Source organism: Lontra canadensis, unplaced genomic scaffold (assembly GCF_010015895.1).
Source record: "Lontra canadensis isolate GAN:19392208 unplaced genomic scaffold, GSC_riverotter_1.0 scaffold2, whole genome shotgun sequence".
Classification (NCBI taxonomy): domain Eukaryota; kingdom Metazoa; phylum Chordata; class Mammalia; order Carnivora; family Mustelidae; genus Lontra; species Lontra canadensis.
In genome coordinates this window covers 67744757-67764675 of record NW_022630996.1, presented here as the reverse complement: position 1 = coordinate 67764675, position 19919 = coordinate 67744757, and the positions used below count along the sequence as shown (strand labels likewise).

The following is a 19919-nucleotide window of genomic DNA, read 5'->3' as shown; positions in this document are numbered from 1 at the left end:
TGTTTGAGTTTTTGTTTTTTTTTTTAATGCTTGGAGTTTTAAAAATAAGGCATTACATTTATAATCAGGAAAAAAAAATACATTTAAAAGAAACAACGAAGAGCCAAGAGTCTACCTAATGAAAAAGCAATGAACATTCTACTTAAAAACAAAACCGAGACAAGGTTTTCCTGACACTAGGTTGGTCAGTCTTTGGGACTAGAGGCAAAAGCAGCATGTTGGTGTGAGCATTTAGTGAACACCCAGGCTCACTGAAGCTCTTTCTTCCATCTCTGCACCAGCACCAACAAATAAATGGTGAGGCAAAGTGTAAGCCCGAAGTGGGAAACGTGTGAGTGCCAAGGTGGCCAAGTTCAAGGGGACTAAGAATCACAGACTGTCAGAGCTGGTGGCAACATGAGCGGTCATCTTGGGGCATGCTCTCCTCAGTGAACCAGGAAGGACTTGCTGAAACTACTGCTTACTTGGTGACAAGCCTCTTCTATCACAGGACACTGTTCAGTCTTCAATTGTACCTCTTTTTCTAGGAAAGAAAGGCTATTTCTTTCCTAGGAAAGAAAGGAGGACAATATAGAAACGTCAGAACTGTCCTTATCCTCTTGGCGGCCTCGGTGGCCTCCGAACCTAAGTGCTGGTGGGAATAGAAGGTCATTTCTTCCGGGGCACGGAAGCGGCCAGCCAGGGGAGAAAGTGGTTACCACATTTTTTTTTTCCCTAAGATTTTATTTATTTATTTGACAGATAGAGATCACAAGTAGGCAGAGAGGCAGGCAGAGAGGAGGAAGCAGGCTCCCTGCTGAGCAGAGAGCCTGATGCGGGGCCCGATCCCAGGACGCTGGGATCATGACAGGAGCGGAAGGCAGAGGCTTTAACCCACTGAGCCACGCAGGCGCCCCGTGGTTACCACATTTGACAGGCAAAACTGCAGAGCCGTAGGAACCATTAACAAAATGAAAACTAAAACTGAATTAAAGGAACATTAAACTTATTTTCTTAATGAGAGAAATGATGAAGATCCTGTGATGGGTAGGCCATATGGAAATAATTAGTGAAAACACGATAATTCCTCCCCTCCTGCCGGAAAACCTTCTCTGGCAAATTGAAGCAAGAGTTGTAAGACTTTCCATCGTTTCATTTGGTAGTTTCACTAACCAAAGTTTCACTCTAGTTCCTAAAACAGGTAATATTGATAATTGTTGGTTTGTATTACTGTTGTATTATGCTTACTTGTGCAACTTTGCAAAATAATTAAGCTAGAAATAGTTGTTCTATAAACATTCTTATATCAAAGCAAAAGTATATACTTCTATAAATATAACCATAACTAGGATATGCATGGGTATTTTTTTTTCTTAACATTTCAGATATAGATCATCTGGACGCCAACATTTTAATGGGTACTCAGCAATCCATTATAATAATGTGTAATAAATTGCTGAAGCTGGTTAAGCATCTGACTCTTGATTTCAGCTCAGGTCATGATCAGGGGGTAAGTTTGAGCCCTGAGCTCAGAGGAGACTCTGCTGGAGATTCTCTCCCTCTGCCCCTCCCTTTGCCCACCTCCACCCTGGCCCCCTCTCATGCTTACACACGCACTCTCTCACTCTCTCTCAAATAAATAAATATAACCTTAAAATACTTAGAGAAATACTGGAAATTAAGTACCCAACTTTTGCTTTGATATAGAATGTTTATGGAAAAACGATTTCTAGCTTTTAATTATTTTGCAAAGTTGCACAAGTAAGCATAATACAATTGTAATAGAAACCAACAATTATCAATATTACCTGTTTCAGGAACTAGAGTGAATGATTTTTTAAAAAAGAAGACCTCTCTATTCACTTCCTAGAGTCATGACTCCTGCTCCTGGTTTTGTTAGGATCTAAGAAGCATTTTAAAAATCGCATAGGACCTCCTCTAACCATGGAGATCCTGGCATCTCTGGCTCTTGCCACTTCTCCGATGGTCCCTAGTCTCACAGTGGAAAGGACCTGCTAGCTTGAACACATTCCCCAGGCAATTAAGGATCTCTGTCCTGAGGAATAAATTTGAAATGTTTTTGATGCCTTCCTTTACTTTCTTCCTCCCTCACCTTTCTCTCTCTCAGGATTCTTTGGCTGATTCTGAATTCGAGTTTCAGACCTACGCTTTCAGTATCTTCCTGAAGCTTTCCATTTCTCAGCATGGCATTAGCTGCCTGATGTTTTGATGATACAAAGAACACCCTACTGAGAAGCGGAAAACAAAATCCTGGGACGCTCATACCTGCATGTTAACAAGCTTGAAGTACACGCCTTCCTTCTTCATCAGCTCCCTGTGGCTTCCTTGCTCCACAATGACACCATCTTCAAACCCAGCGATGATGTCTGCGTTTCGGATGGTGGACAGCCGATGGGCTATCACAATGGTGGTCCGGCCTTCTCTTGCCTGAAAGGGAGGACAGACGCGACCTTGCAGGCTTTAGCAGGCCCAGGAGCACGCACGGCTCCGCAAGTGGACGCACGTGTTAGCAGCTGATGAGAGCAGATTCCCCTGCGGGCGGGGCACGTGGGCACCCTCATCCATGGAAGGCTAAGGTGAAGCTTGAGTTCTGGACCAGAAAGGAGGCCAACTCCTCCATATGAAGATGGGGGTAATTCTGGAGGCTCATGGTAGTGTAGGCTTGCCCAAGAAAAAACAAGAGAAGGTCTGACCTTTCTCAGGTGTTTTCATACTTGTCTGAGGAGCCTTCCTTGTTGGTTATGTCAAATGCAGCCTTCTCCGGGGCACTTCTGGAGGGTTTGTTTTGGGGAACCTGATTTTAGCTGTAATTCTGATGTGCTGCACGTAAGCAATTTAGATGAAAATGTACTTGGGGAGCACATGGTTTAAATTATAGTTCAGGGACCGTCTACATCACTACCTCTGCAGTGGGGCCAGTAACTTTGCTTTTTAACAAGTGCCCCAGGTAAGTGTTGTGCATGCAAAAATCTGCATATTGTCCCGTTAAGTAGTTCTGTGAGCTCACATGTTGGTTTGGTGGGTTTATCAATGGGCTTTTAACCCTGAAAAGTGCTCATCAAATTATTCATGTTATATCATTTATGAAGGTTATTCTTTTTTTTTAATATTTTATTTATTTATTTGACAGAGAGATCACAAGCAGGCAGAGGCAGGCAGAAAGAGGGGAGGAAGCAGGCTCCCTGCTGAGCAGAGAGCCCGATGAGGGGCTTGATCCCAGGACCCCACGATCATGACCGGAGCCAAAGGCAGAGGCCTAACCCACTGAGCCACCCAGGCGCCCCAAGGTTATTCTTTTTGATACTCATTAGCTCTTTAGGCTATAGCTTAAGACCACTCCTACTCTGAGACAATAAAACCACATGATTAGGATGGTTATTAGAGTATAGCTTAATTCACATAAGTAGTTAAAATGCAAATTAAAAATGACAGCTGAGATTCATAATAGTCAAACAGTGGGAACAAGCCACACGTTCATCTGTTAATCAAAGGATAAACAAAATGAGGTACATCCATGCAATGGAATATCATTGGGCCATAAAAAGGTAAGACATTCCGATACAGGCTTGACTATGGATGGACTTTGAAAACATTACACTAAATGAAAGAAATCAGTTACAGAAGATCTGCATTGTATGATTCCATTTATATGAAATTTTCAAAATAGGCAAACCCATAGAGACAGAAAGTAGATTTAGTGGTTGTCAAGGGCTGGGGTGAGTATGGAATGGGGAGTGAGCTGATTAACAGGTACAAGGTTTTCTTTGGGGATGATGAAAATCTTGCGCAATTAGTGGTGATGGTTGCAAAATTTGGTGAGTATACTAAAAATCAGTGACTTGTACATTTCAAAAGGGTGAACTTCATGGTATGTGAGTTATATCTCAATTTTTTATTAACAAAGAATAGCCATGAAAATTCTGAAAAAGAAGATAAGGAGAGGGGAATACCTTCACCAGATATTACACATAAAAGACTACTTAAAATAGTAATTAAATAGAATCCAGGGGAAGCTATCGGTGAATAGGCAATTTGATCAATAAACCAAAATAGAGAGTCCAGAAATAGATATAAAACATTTAAGAATTAGTATATGATAAATAAGGCATTATCAGTCAGGAAAAGGGTAGATTGTACAATAAATGGTATGGACCAACTGTTTAATCAACTGGAAAAAAATAATGTGGTCTTTCTCCATCAGTCCTTACACTAATATGTTTAAATAAGTATAAAAGAGTTAAACCATAGAAAAAAACAGAGACTAGAGCTATTGTTATCTATTGGATAACAATATTGTTATCTATTGGATAATATTGTTATCTATTGGATAACATTTCTGACTGTTCAGATTTTAGTACCTAGGCCCCCCAAAATGTTCATATGTATTTGTCGATGTGGAGGTAGCATGTCTTGGTCTATGTGTGGTGAGGCATGTAGGAAATAATTTTATTATTCTAATCATATTCATGATACTAATAGTGATGAGTAAATTGCTAACAATGGCTATGTTAATATTATGATAACCATAGGTTAATACTATGTCAACATTAAAAAAAAGCCCAGAGGAATTATAGTTAGACCTGTGAGCAAATGATTGATACGTAGGAGAAACAAAGGAAGTGTTGGTGAATTTAAAAGTTAGCAAGTGTCACCCACGAAATTCTGGCCAGAGTAGAGATTTGACACAAAGAGATTTTTTTGGCAGAGCTCTCAGATGTTCCAATGATGAAAAAACATTGACAAGTAAATATCCTAGATTCAAGGACACCAACTGTTAAGAAATTTAGACCTTCTGCTAATGTTGGATGTGCAGGGATAAAAGGCAGGTCCAAACAAAGGGAGTATTAATCCACTAGCTTTCTGGAACTTCTGAGGGAAAAGGAGGCGAGGGCGGGGGGGATATAAAATGAAACCTTTGAAATCATTTGATAAAATCACATGGAGGCTAATTTTTATTTTTCTCTTGCCCCTCCAGTATGGTAACTCTAACTTTGAGTAGAAGAGTCATGTACGTATGAACCTTGTGACTACCGACTTTCATTTAAAAACCATAATAACAAATCTGCATTTGTATTCTTTAAGATCTTATATAGGAAAACCTATTGTTTGTTTTGATAAATAGTAGCTATCTTTGAGTCAACAGCTGATATAGTCCTTAAATTTTTTTTTTTAATGTACACATGTATTATTTCAAAGAGCTGGAGCATAATTCAGTAAAAACTTATGTAGAATCTACATAATCATATCTACATAATCATAATCAGCATGGCGCTGATTGTTAAAAATACATAAACATAGGGGCGCCTGGCTGGCTCAGTCAGTAGAGCACCTGACTCTCGATCTCAGGGTCCTGAGTTCAAGCCCCACATTGGGCGTAGAGCTTACTTTAAAAAAAAGAGAGATATAAACATGAACCATTTATTAATTCTGCCTCTTAGAGGATTTAATCTTTCTAGGAGAAAGGAGTCATATAAATAAATATATATAATAAATAAGTAACACAACAAATTGGTGTCAAGATATTGATAAATGTATAAAGAATTCACAAAAGAAAAATATTATTCTTACAGGATGGGTAATCAGGGACAAACAGCAATAGATATAACAGTGCTATATCCTTATGTTCCTCAGAGGAAAAATAATAAATTACAAAGTCAACCTGTCATTGTTTAAATATCATCGGGACCTTAGAATGACTGGTCCAAGTTACTGACTAGGATCATTGAGGGAGGTGCAGTAATAAAGGATTTCCCTTTTAAAGATGTTATTTTATTGTTTGCAAAATAGATCAGCTTGCTCGTCTTGCAAAGCATGGAGTCAATTAGGTAGATTATAAAGTAGTCATAGCAACCACGGTTCATTAAACACAGCCACAAATACTCCATCCAGAGGTGAAGTCTATTTCTCCATCTCCTCAAATCTGGGCAGGCCTTGTGACTTGTTTTGACCAAAAAAAAAAAAGAAGTAATTGACACTTGGCAATTTCTAGAATCTGGGCTTCAGGAGGCCTTAGATTTGCTACCTTGAAACCACAGTAAAAGGAAGCTTGTTTAATCTACTGGAAGATGAGAAGCCTCATGGGCAGAACTGAGCAGCCTCATGGGCAGAACTGAGTAGCCTCAGGAAACAGCCATTACCAACTGCTGGGCACAAGAGTGAGGCCATCTTGAACGTTCCAGCCCAGAGGACCCTGAGCTGAAAGTAGCTGCCTAAGGGAGACTAGGAAAACCAACAGAGGAACAACACCAGCTGTCTCCCTAAGTTTTGACTTAAAGCAACTGACGCAGAAATCTCAGAAGCCTGGAAGAAAAGTAAGGACGTTGCTACTGGAGCCTGGAAAGAGGGTAACCTGCATTATACAGCCTTGGAGTACCTGGAGAAGAAAGTGTCCTGCAGTCACTTGAAAGAAGGGTATTTTATCTACCGCACTTGTACATCTGGCCAAGAAGATTCTAGAGATCTCTAAATAGAATGTTGACATGCCAGTGGGATTCCACTGGCTCTTTGTTACAAGCTACGGGAACTTAAGAAGGAGCTATTTGGCTTGCAGGGCGAATCTAGAGGAAACACAGGAGACCCAGTGCCTGCTTGGCTGGGGAATGAATTATTAGTCATCCAGTGAAATGAAGCCAAAGATCCAATCAGTGTGTGAGTATAAGATTTTTTTGTTAAAATCTCTGAGACATTTAAGGCAGATTCTGGTAGACACCCACAGCTACATAAAAGGGCTCCAGAGACTCTTAAGGTTTTTCTCATGGCAGCTTCACACATGGTCCAAAGTAGAGATTCATTTTGGGAAAAAAAAATTATAGATGTAGGTTTTGGGGCTTGAGTGAGCCATGGTCGGATTCCAGGCAAGCTCACAGTCCTTAAGAGTGTTTACTGGCTTACACTGAAGGAGACTGAGAAAATCGAAAGCATAGAGGCCAGCAGATCCCAAATTTCTGTGGGTAGAAAGCATTCTGACAAAGCTATTCAGCTACAGAACACAGGCCATTTCTGTCACAAAGGAAAGATCTCTCAGAGAGAGGATCTAAGAGCCCAGAGGGTAGAGCCAAAGCCAAGGAGACCACTCTACTGCTGGGGGTGGGACGGAATCTTAATCAAGGAGCGAGCCCTTTCCCTGGGGTGGTGGGGTAACTGGCTACATGCACCTGACTGCCCTTCACGATTACTATGGGCCGGTAACTGCTATGTGCTTCCTGTTCTAATTTTTGAGCAGGAGTGACTATTATTATCCTGTTCTTGCATAAACATTATATGTTGGGGGTGTGTGTGGAAGACAACTTGTCTCTTGAGTTCACAGATCTCTGGATCAGGATGAGCATAACATGAAGAATCCATCCATATCTGAACCAATCAGATCTTCAGGTACTGGACTTTGAACCTGATGTCATAGCTGTGTGAAAATTTTGAGGGTATTGGGAAGAGGTAAATTTATCTTGCGGGTGGGAGAAGGGTGAGTGATTGTGCTGTGGGAGAAGGGAGAGAGTGTGCTGTGGAAGGTTAAATATGGTCACGGAGACTTTAGAGCTCACCCATCAAGAGGTAGTGGACTCTTGTCTCCTCATTCCTTCAGTCTGGGCTGCCCTGTGGCTTACTGGGACCAACAGAATATGATGAAAAGGGACACTGTGTGAGTCCTGGAGTCTAAGCCTATAGATGTCTTCTAGCTTCTGCCTCAGGACAATGTCCTGAGAAGGCCGTAGAAGGCAGCCAGACTAGTCTATTGTATGAGTATTAGTACCAGAATGGGAAGCCACATGAGAAGCCCAGTCAACAGCCTGCATGGGAGTAAGGCCGTCTTGGACTATTTCAGCTTAACCCTCCAGGTAGAGGCAACAATATGTTCAGGTGAAAACAGCAAAAGATCCACCTAGCCAATCCACAGAGTTATTGGTTTAAGATTGAATTTGGGTGAGGATGTGGAGAAAGAGGAACACTACTACACTGTTGGTGGGAATGCAAGCTGGTGTAGCCACTCTGGAAAACAACATGGAGATTCCTCAAAAAGTTAAAAATAGAGCTACCCTATGACCCAGCAATCACACTACTGGGTGTTTACCCTAAAGATACAAATGTAGTGATCTGAAGGGACACAGGCACCTGAATGTTTATAGCAGCAATGTCCACAATAGCCAAAATGTGGAAAGAACCTAGATGTCCATCAACAGATGAATGGATAAAGAAGGTGTGGTGTATATACAATGGAATACTATGTAGCCATCAAAAGAAATGAAATCTTGACATTTGCAATGACATGGATGGAACTAGAGGGTATTATGCTGAACAAAATAAGTCAATTATAGAAAGACAGTTAGTTATCATATGATCTCCCTGATATGAGGAATTTGAGAGGCAGAGTAGGAGGTTTGAGGGGTAGGGAAGGAAAAAATGAAACAGGATGAGATCGGGAGGGAGACAAACCGTAAGAGACTCTTAATCTCAGGAAACAAACTGAGGGTTACTAGAGGGAAGGGGGGTGGGTGGATGGGGTGGCTGGGTGATGGACACTGGGAAGGGTATGTCTATGATGAGTGCTGTGAATTGTGTAAGACTGATGATTCACAGACCTGTACCCCTGAAGCAAATAATACATCATGTTAATTAAAAAAAAAAAAACACACCTGAATTTGGGATGGTTTGTTATGCAGCAATAGGTAACCAATTCTGCAGTTAGTATAGTTAATAATCATGGTAATGGCAGTCACCATAATAGTAGCACCAGCTAACATTATCACATAGTTCCCAATGTGCAAGGCATGCACTAGTTAATTTACATGTAAAGATTTCACTTTACATGTAAAGATTACAACCTTACATTGTAAAGATGTCACTGAATCTTTACAACCATCTTATCATAATTTTTCCCCTTCTCCGCAGTTACTTCTGCAAGATCTCAGGCTTAGAGACAGGTCAGTTAATTTGCCCAGGATCATGCAGCTAGAAAGGGACAGAGAGCCAGGACTCCAGCCTTGGCCAGTCTAACACCAAAGCCTGTGTTCTTAACCCTTCCCCAAGCTGCTAATGGCTTTTCTTGGGACTTAAAAAAAAAAAAAATTACGAGTGATTCATCAGCTATTTTTAAAACCTAAAATTTTATCAACCGGGGAGTGAGTCATAATCCTAGAGAACCCAAATTGCTAAAATTGCATGAAGTAACTTGTCTATCAATTAAAACTTGTAAGACTACAATTTTTCTGATAGGATCCATATCACAAAAAATAACATGTCTAATAATTCTGTTTCTGTTCTTTTAGCATAGAAAGGGCTATTATATTGAATATTTGTATCCTAGAAAGTATTGGGACCTAAGCTTTAAGGATGAATGGGACATTTTCCCTCCAAAATATCTTTCTTATTCTATCTGACGTCTCCTAAAAAAGTCTATGTCAACACATGAATGCTCATTTAAGTTTTATGTTTTAATTTATGCAGTTAAAAAATAATTTCCTGCTTTAAATCATGCTTGATTAACCAAACAAATGCCAGTTTCCTGTGTTTATATTTTGGTTCCTTAATACTGAGACTTAACATACATGAAAGCAATATAATTTGGTGCAAGAATTTGTGAGGAATAACTATCATCTCATTAATCATTATTAGATTAAATTATATAAAATAAGCCAAAATATTAATCTGAAAAACCATGAAGCACTGATTAACCCCAGTTTATAGCACATACAGTATTTACTTAGGATTCAGGTGTAAGTTTTCCTGAGAAAATAAGATTCATACAGCTTGTCTCTAAAATTGCAAGAGGTAGTTTGGATAGAAGCTGTGAAGTCAGTTGCACATTTGATTACTAAATATTCTCAAATCAAATATATTTGTGGTGTTTATGTTTTTGAGACCCATTGAGATGGTGTCCTCTGACTCTGATTATTATCCTGGGTCCTTAGTACAGATGACATCAGCAGTGACCACAAGAGTGCCCCAGCATAAGGTTCTTCCTGGGAAGCTTCAGCTTTGAAAAATGACTGAGAGAGATTCAGAGATTCCAGAGCTGGGCATGTGAGCTCAACATCCTTAAGATATGTTGCTGATTTATGTGCCTAGACAAACACACAAACTGGATTTTACTTCCTTTGGCTTCCTTTCACCTTCATGAATAAAGATAATGGTACTGCCTTTCTACAGAATAAGGTAAGTATTTTGAGCTGTTTTTTCATCTGGACTGGTGTCTAGGTAACCAGATTTTTCTTTGGACATTTTAACATGACTATTTTTTTTTTTTTTTGACAGGACTGCTTTAGATCAAAGCAAGAGCCTCCGAGCAAGGAGTTCATGACTAAGTGGTTCGCTGCATACGCCTGACTGGAGCTCCGTATGCTTTGGTCAGAGCAAGCCGGTTAACGGGCCACCTACCTCTCTTTGCCACGTGACCTGACAGAAAAGGGAAATCAATAAAGCCCCAGGAGAGAGCTTCACTTGCTCTCATATTTACGTTTTTCAATCTAGAATCGCAAAGCATCGTCAAGAATTTCCAATAAAGCCTTCAGTGTGCTGGTCTTTTGGGTGTTTCAGGTTGACTGACCTTATCCAGGGCCGCCTGAACCTCTGCTTCGCTTTCAGTGTCAAGGGCTGATGTGGCCTCGTCCAGCAGGAGGATCTTGGGGTTTCGAACCAGGGCCCGAGCAATGGCGATCCTCTGCTTCTGTCCGCCACTCAGCTGAGCCCCTCTGTCTCCAACCAGGGTGTCGAATTTCTACAGCACAGAAAACATGGAGGAACTCATGTAGTTTAAATAGAAAAGGCCATAGAGTCTAGAAGTTCATCAAGACAACGTGGAGCTTCTTTTTGACTATGGTAATGAGTCCCAAATTATAGTAAAATCAATGAATACTGAATTCTAAAAAACCAGTACCATATACTATGTATAAAGTTTTATGGGATTCCTGTACCAGGCCGTACTCCTTATACCTCCAACTGAATAATGCAAGGGACTTGCCTAAGGAAGGTTGAACAGCCTTACATCTTAAACATTCATAGCTTAAACTTTGAAGAAAGAACTTGCTCGCACAAAGTCAAATTCGAATTTCAAGGGCAAGGACGTTAACAGAACATTTACCTGTGGTAGTTTCATGATGAAGTCATAGGCGTTGGCCTCTTTGACAGCTTTCTTTATCTCATCCATGGTGACGTTTCCACGGCCATAACGAATATTTTCAGCAATTGTGGTAGAAAAGAGCACTGGCTCCTGACTCACCACTCCAATTATCTCCCTGAGATATCTTACATTAAAGGTCCTAATATCCTGCCCATCAATATTAATCTGGAAGAAAGAAATATTTCCATTTAATATTTTAAACCATCTGACATCTAAAGCATCAAGACTCTTTAATTTGATACAAAAAGTCTTGGCTGCCATTTAACATTTAACTTATTAACTTATTTAACTTATTTTTGTGGCTACAAGTGGTTAGAAATGAGAATTACAAACAAACAGCAATGTGTGAGAATAAAAATAAAAAGCATATTTATGATCTTACACATACAGTTTTTTCATGGATGGATTATTCCCTATAAGCGATAGGAGGTTATATATTTTTGGCATACTATTATTTTTTGCTTATCACTATTTAAATTTGAATAAAGTATCCATTTACCTACATAGTCTACATTATCATTTTGATGGCATAATGATGTTTTACTAGATGGACTATACCATAATTTATTTTAGCATTTCCCACCTGCTAGGTACTTGACTTCTTTCAAAGAACACAGAAAGACAATCATTGTAGAAGTAGAGTTACCAGGCGGAAGAGTAAGATTTCTGTTTATTTCTCTGATAACAGTTGCTTACCTGTACAATGAGTGGGCTATGTTGGGCATTTATTATTTGCTGGATAAAGGCTGAATAAACAACACTCTAAAAAGAGTTTAACAATTTATAGTGTCAGCAAAAATATATAAATGTATCTACTTTTGTGCAATTTACTAGCTCTGGGTTTTATCATTTTAATTTGTTTCTTTCTAATTAATAAATGCAAACTGGTGCCTTATATTTGCTTGGTTTTGTATATATTTATAAATGAGGCTGAACATTTCTTGAAAAATTTTACAGGTACGTATTTATTCTCTAAAGATTTTTATGTTCATATCCTATTATAGTAGCTTTACTATGTTTAATTAAAGAAAAATTTAAGGAAAAATTAAATAAATAAATTGCACAATTTCTTTTAATATTTTAGTAAAAAATTTCTTTTAATATTTCTTTTAATATTTTAGTAAGAAAATTGCTAAATCATGATGTGAACAGTGCATACCTCTGAGTTAGAGAATTTCTGAAGACTTTTTTCCATGTTGACATGTATATTTTAAAAAAATATATTACTCCAATAATTATTTTCTTTTTTCCTATTTAAATTCTTCTTCTTTATAATTTAAATTCAATTAGTCAACATTAAAAAACTTTTTAATTAAATTTTAGCTGGGCTCTATGCCCAATGTGGAGCTTGAACTCACAACCCTGATATCAAGAGTCACATGTTCCAATGGCTGAGTCAGCCAGGTGATCCTACTCCAATAATAATTTTAAAAAGAAGATATTTTCAAATGTGTACTCTTAATGGTTAGTACTTTACTAGGTTCTTTTTTAAAAATAAAGAAAAATGTTTATACTTGAACCAACCTAGAGTTTGCTTTAGTAAATGGGGATAGGATTATATTCCCCCTGATAATATCAGATTTTTCAAAAATGTGCATTTTATTAAGTTAAATAAATAAATAATTCATGTACCCTAGAACTCTGTATTCATTCCAAAAAACTCTGTTCTACCTCAATGCCTTTTAATGTCTTTTTTTTCTTGTTTTTCTTTGTACCTTGTAATCTTCTGTTTTCATAACTGTTGATTCATAATATATTTTAGTATCAGGTAAACTCAATGTCCTAAAGTTGGTACAACTGAGGAAATCTGAATCTATACTGTGAGCTGGTATTGTTTTAAAATTAAGTTTACTGTTTTTGATAATTGTTTTGTAGTTATGTAAGAGAATGTCCTTCTTCCTAGAAAATGTATTTTGCAGTATGTAAGGGTTAAGGGACATAATGTCCTTACCTTAGTCTCAAAGGTTCAGAAAAAAATATGCCCTTGTGTGTGTGTGTGCATGTGTATTTATTATATATGTGGAGAGAGAGAGAAGACAATAAAGTAAATGGGTCAAAATATGAACAATTAGTAAATCTGGGTGAAGACTGTATGTGTTTCCTGCTTGCAACTTTTAGGTTTCAATTTATAAGAAAGTTTTTTTTAATCTTACTTATTTATTTATTTTTTAGGTAGACTACGTGCCTAGTGTGGAGCCCAATGTGGGGTTTGATCGCACAACCCTGAGATCAAGATTCAGATGCTTAACTGACTGAGCCACCCAGGCACCTCATAAGAAAGTTTCTGAAAGGAAAAAAATCTACTCTAGGCTCTTAATGTCTCACAAGTCCCCAGAAGTTTTTGAAGAGACTACCCCACTTTCCCCTTCAGATATCCCAGCATTTAAAAAGCTCAGCCGTCTTTGATGAATTTAATTATTGTCCTGAGATGTCTTGTGACCTTGAGTATCAGTTTCTAAAAAATTGCTATATGGAATATTTTTTAGCAAACCCAATAATTCCTTGAAAATTACAGTCTCAGTGGCCTGGATGACTGTTTTCCCATTGAGTTAGTGAGTTATGAAATGCTTACTTAGAACAGAACAGAGTGTTGTCTAGCCTCTTTGGCTTTTATCATTTTTTTTTTAAATTTTATTTATTTATTTGACAGAGATCACGAGTAGGCAGAGAGGCAGGTATAGAGGCAGGCAGAGAAGCAGGCTTCCTGCTGAGCAGAGAGCCAGATGTGGGGCTCGATCCCAGGACCCTGAGACCATGACCTGAGTTGAAGGCAGAGGCTTAACCCACTGAGCCACCCAGGCGCCCAGGCTTTTATCGTCTTGAATATTTTTCTAATCCTTCCCTGTGTTTGAATGCATTATCTAGATGGATTGCAATTCTATAGTCTTTTGCCAGAATTGGGTTCACATGCAAATTTGCTACTGAAAAAACACTTTCGAAGGGCTAATTGGTACTCTGCTTTGAGAACGTGTCTTCCCACTTACCCTACCCTCATCAGGGTCATAGAGCCTCTGTATCAGCTGCACTGTCGTGCTTTTCCCGCAGCCGCTGTTCCCGACCAGCGCCACTGTCTGCCCGCTCTCCACCGTCAGGTTGAGGCCCTTCAAGATCTGTGAGGGCAAAGAGAAGAACACAATCACAACTAAATCCTAAAAGGGGACTAATTTGATTCAGTTTGAATTTTGAAAAAACTATCACATAAGGGAATAAAACCCCAAAAGGAAAAAGTATGTAAATATCAAAACAACAGAGACTGTAGGTTCTTTATGATGATTAAATAATCAGTCTGAGTTAGGAATTCTTACAAATATCACTTACAGTACCTTGACATCAGCTCGAGCTGGATAAGAAAAATGAACATCAATGAACTCCAAGTTCCCTTTGATGCTGTTGGGTTTGTGTCCTCTCTCTGAAAAACTGTCAATTTTAGGATTCTAAATAAAACAAAACTCAATGACTATTCCATCATAGGACAAACAACTGCACTTTTAAGGAATATGACTAAGCAATTTGCAAAAAAAGGAGTTGGAAAGGCACAACTTCCTTCCCAAGAGACAGCAACTAGTTGTAGACTGTGTGTGCATGTGTGTGTGTGTGTAAGAAAATATTCCTTGGCAAAAATCAGACACTTTCTGATACATAGGAGTATATTAATTTCATTTCTCATAATGCCTTACTTTAAGTTTTTGGCCTATCCCCATACATTTTCTAAATGGTCAGATACGCATGCTTCTACAAGTGAGATAACAAGACATACTAGAATTGATAAAGCCAGATATTTCAGCATTTAACGAAAATGAGCTTATTCTTAAACAGCAAATGGGATGGATTTGGGTTGTGAAGACTTGGTTAAGGCCAAGTTATTTAGAAGCAATGTAAACTGTAAATATAATCAGAAGCTGAGCAAGTTTCTCCTGACTTGGGTCAATGAACCCGGAGGATCTGCTTGGATTACATGACCACACTTCAGGCACCTCTTCTGGATTTTATCTGTGTAATGCAGGGACATGCTTCAATATGTGAAAATGATTTTCTTTACTTCGCTGCATGCATTCAGCATAGTTGATTCAAAGTCCTATGAAACATGCCATGATTTTTTTCTTCGAAGTGGGCAACCCGCAGCAAAATATACCGTCATTATGGGTCCCACCAATAATTCTTCCACCCGCTCATTCTCTGTATAGAAATCATAACATTCCTAGCCCAGTTACAAGATGCAAGAGAAGAGAAGAAAAAACTCAGAAAAGCAAACATCTTTGCTCTGGACTTTAGTAATCACACATTGGTGCAGAGGTTCTTTTCCAAAATGAGATCAGTGTTCTATTATTTCAAGATGAACCTTTAGAAACATTACGAAGAGGCACTTTGTTTCACTCATTACTAAGAAAAGGTCCCTTATTTTCACATGATTTTTCATCTAAAGTCAGAGTTAAGTATGTGAGCCTCAAAGAATTTTTTGCCATGGAGAAAATAAATGACTCACACTATCAATGATGTTGAAGATCGTGTAGGCTGCTCCTCTTGCGTTGGCAAAAGCGTCAATGCACGGAGCAGCCTGTCCAACGCTGAAGGCTCCAACCAGGATTGAAAAAAAGACCTGAGCGAAAGAACACAGGGAACAGTTACAAGTCCCCATTCTGCTGCCCGTTATTATCTCAAATACGACTCTCTGAAACACCTACTACACTAAGGATTAAGTTTAGGTTTATCCCATTAAATATAATTTTTAGCAAAAGGGTGAAATTTATATGTTAATATAACATTTCATTGCACAATAGGCTTCTTTGACCTCAAAAACCCTTCTTTGTCTAGCTGGTGGGACTATCTGTTGTTCTCCTGAACTTAATACAGTCAGAGTGGTTTTTCAGACCTAGTTCCTTGACTCTGAAGCCAATGGCCACTAGAGGGAAACATTGCCCATCAATATTATTATTCAAATTGTTAGGACTTTCTCTACCTATGCATGGAATTATACAAAACTCTCAAGATGAAACACAGTAGATTTGGGGCCCGGGGAATTTCCTTTAAAAAAAAAAAGCATTTTACATATATATTTTGATAACATTTTTTATATTAATAGTTCACACATAAATCACTAAATCACACCAGTGTGCACTGATTAATAATTCTTCTAAACACAATTATTCTATACTATGGCAAACAGAAATTAACACATTTCCTTTTACTGGAGAAAAGCCAAGAATATAGCTTCAGGAATGCATATGATTAGCAAAACTTAACTGAAGAAAACATAAATGTAGGGAAATTATTCCTTTCTCTCTGGGCATGACAAAACTTCTACATTTAGCTTGACTTTTCTCTGAACACAGTACAAAACACTTCACAAACCCAGAATTCAAATATCCCACCAATATCTAATCTACTGACTGCAATACAGATGAGAACAAGTAAGGAAGCAAGAAAAGTCTCTACCAAAGTAGATGTTATAAAGGTCATGCACCAGAACTCTTGTCCTTTATGCAGAGGGTGTGGCTGAGCTCTCAGCAGCATGGCTCCTGCTCTCCAGCCTTGCTGGGGAGGTGTCACTGTCCTCATCGTACAAATGTGGAGACTGGGCCAGAGAGAGGAGTCAGGATTTTCTCTCTCTTCTTTCTTCTTTACAAAATTTAGCAAATGAGGAAGTGAAGAAGGTGGAGAGCTTCCGAGCTGACCACCAGAAAGGAGGCCAAAATGAGAAAAAAATCAACCCCCACAAAAAAGAAAAGGAAGGAAAAATCCACTCTACAATTACAAAAGGTCATCCAGCAAATAGCCCTCAACACCTAATGGAATCTGAAGATACCATTCCAGAGAACATTTTGAGATGATTAATTTTCCTAATGGTCCCCATTCGTCACCAAAGAGCCAAATTGGGATCAGTATGCTCTGCTTAGAAGAAACATAGGAAAGTGTAGGTTTTAAAAGATTGCTCTTTGAATGGTTACATGTTGTTTGGATCATCACTGACATGTAAAGATGGTCACAAAATATTGCTGGTTTATAAAAAAAGGTTAATAGGGGTGCTTGGTAGTTCAGTCAGTTAAGTGGCTGACTCTTGATTTTGGCTCAGGTCACGACGTTGGGGTCCTGGGATCAAGCCCCATGTCAGGCTCTGCACTTAGCAGGGAGTCTGCTTGAGGATTCTCTTCCTCTCCCTCTCCCTCTGCCCCTTTCCCTGCTTGTGCATGCACTCTCTCTCTCTCTAAAATAAATAAACCTTTTAAAAAAATGTTATAAAAAGATATGTATAATATAATCCCCGTTTTCAAAGAAAAAAAATAAATATATATAATGATGTAGGAGATCTACACCAAAAGTTATCATTAAGTATATATGGATGATTAAATTCTAAGTAATCTGTAATTCTAAAAATTCTGTATTCTAATCCTTTGTATAACTAGTATATGTTATTTTCTGAATCATAAAATCTATGTTCATTCTTAAAAAACAGAAGATAACTTTCCATCTTATATTTTGGATATGTTTTATATTATATAAATATAATGTTTTATATTTAGCTGATGTTTTATATTATATAAACTTGGCATTCTCTCATACTATGACTGATCTATAATAATGTTAACTTTCTTATATTATGAAACTCAATGGCAGAAAGAGGATACCTCCAATCCATATTTTTTCATTCATAAATCCATTCAATTTTTACTTTATTTTATATGTTGTAAAGCTTCTCAAGTGGTCCAACTACATGCTAATTTTTTGCCCTCAACTCATAATTATGCCTTGAGTATTCTAGAAGGCCAGCTCTGCCCATGGGATAGAGCAAAGATTCACCAAAAGAAAAAAGCCTATACTCAGGTTCATTCTTTGAAAAGGAGGAGTATGAAAGAAAACACAAGGTAGATGGATAAACAGTATTTTTGGTTTCTTATAAATATTAGAAAAACTACTTACTGTCATTGCATTTCCAATAGTATATTCTTTGGATATAACCAAAGTGGATCCGTACCAGAAGGCCAGCGCGTATGACGCATATATTAACAGGAAGGCTATGCCCATGGAGATGTTTGCTGAAATAGCTTTTTTAATTCCAATCCTTTTGGCATTTTCTAGATGTTTCTCATACCTACCAGAAAATGAGGGGAAGATGTTGTAACAAGGAAACAATCTATAATCAGAGCAGTATTCGCCTCCTATGTAGTTGGAGGTTTAAGGAACAGAGCCAACCAAGTAAGAAACCCTACTGAAACCCAGCTTCCTGGCAATCAGACCAATTCAGGATCAGCCAGGACTAGAACCCATCTGAGCCTTCTCTTTACTGGCCTGGACTCATCTCCTTTGGTCCCTCACAGTCTAACCACGGTTCCTGTAGCTGTTCCAGGATTGAATTCCTCTCCTGGGATATGAGAGAGCTTTTGCCATCACTTTCCCAGCCAGCATCACGAGCCGAGGTTCAGGTGGGAGAAGAGAAACCAAATCAAATGAGAACGGCTCTAAAACTTACATACGTTTCAGGTGCTTACAACAGATTCTTTACACTGCTCAATTTCTCTTCTCTAGAGAAGAGAAAAGACTTCTTCTATTGCCCCACTGGGTGAGCAATTTCATACATTCTTGTGTTAAACTTTGGCCTTCTTTTTTTTCTGTTTTCTTTTCTTTTTTGTTTTTTGGTCAGACTGATCTTCTACTGTCAAGCCAGGGCACAAGGTTCTAAAGTGGTCACTTTGTACGGGGTTCTTACTCAGTTTTTCTAGATTTTAGTTACATTATCTATAAAATGGAGTTAATAATGCCTACCTTGCAAGATCATTCTGATACTGAGAGAGAATTCTGGAGAGTAGTTACCACAGTGCTGGCACACCATGCAAAACCTGGGGATTCTTATTCCTATTATTCCTACTGTTGTTTTAGTATTTAATCTCTCCCTGAATAGTGCTCATAATATTACATTTCTGAGTAGTAATTAAAATTCATATTTCTGGCTTCTAGGATTTGATACAAAGATATAAATATCTACAGTGGGTCTGTTAAATTATGATTTTTGTTTACATCAGTTTAAATTAAATCTACCTTTCCATGCTAGGTACAGAAAGTGTGTAAAACTTAATTCTGGCTGCCTAAAATTAGGAAAAAAGACATGTCTATAAAATGGGTAAATATCATATAAAATAGTGTGTTTCTAACAAAAACAAACACTTCTTTTTTTAGTTGAACCAAATGAGATGTTGAAGATTCATTAGTTGTTTTTTTTTTTTTTTTTTTTTTAATGCAGTTGCCACCAAAAAGTTTCTGTGTTTGATTACTCAAAGCAGCCGACTTTTCAGTGTGCCCTACCCAGCTCGGGGCGCTGCTTTCCTTCTGCAGATCTGTGTTCCTGGGAAGCCCGTGGCAGGCCGCCTCCAGCCCTGTGATTAAGTCCCCTGTGGCTGGGCCCCAAGGCTCAGGGAGATTCAGGTCAGCCCCCGTGTGACACCAGGCTCCGGTGACAGTGGAGGACATGCTGTAATTACCTTCGCTGAGGCGGCTTGCTTAATGCGGCTAATGGAGCGGTACTGATTACACTCCCATCCTGAGGTCCCAGGGAGGGTTAGTGTGCTCTGTGGGGGCTACTGTGTGCAGGAAGCAGCAGCGAGAGAGAAAAAGGAAGAGATTAGAGAACCGGAACATGGCGCTTGTGAAGAGGGCTTCAGGAAAAGGAAAAGAGGAAAAGAAAATGGAGGAAACTGGGGGCAACTTGGCTTCTGAGGAGGAAGAATTTCCAGAGAATTTCTCTTGCAAAAAGTTGTGGGTATCGGGAGTCCGGCAGGACGGCAAGAGAGAATACTTGACGTAGAATCATACTTTGACT

The 19919-nt window shown here is 38.6% G+C and overlaps 1 protein-coding gene across 6 annotated transcripts in view; it reads right to left on the bottom strand.

Annotated features, from left to right (window-relative positions):
- Positions 1-19919, bottom strand: part of LOC116878485 (ATP-dependent translocase ABCB1) — a 189677-nt gene that overhangs the window by 26919 nt on the left and 142839 nt on the right. For 4 of the 6 annotated variants that reach the window (XM_032876031.1, XM_032876080.1, XM_032876058.1 and 1 more), the window contains 7 exons: positions 18026-18197; positions 15594-15707; positions 14434-14544; positions 14095-14220; positions 11072-11275; positions 10538-10708; positions 2266-2427 (listed from right to left, as the gene is read on the bottom strand). In XM_032876031.1, the coding sequence (XP_032731922.1) occupies positions 2266-2427; positions 10538-10708; positions 11072-11275; positions 14095-14220; positions 14434-14544; positions 15594-15707; positions 18026-18197 (1060 nt within the window). The remainder of the gene's footprint in view (positions 1-2265; positions 2428-10537; positions 10709-11071; positions 11276-14094; positions 14221-14433; positions 14545-15593; positions 15708-18025; positions 18198-19919) is intronic. The other 2 variants (XM_032876040.1, XM_032876047.1) reach the window with 2 other exon arrangements.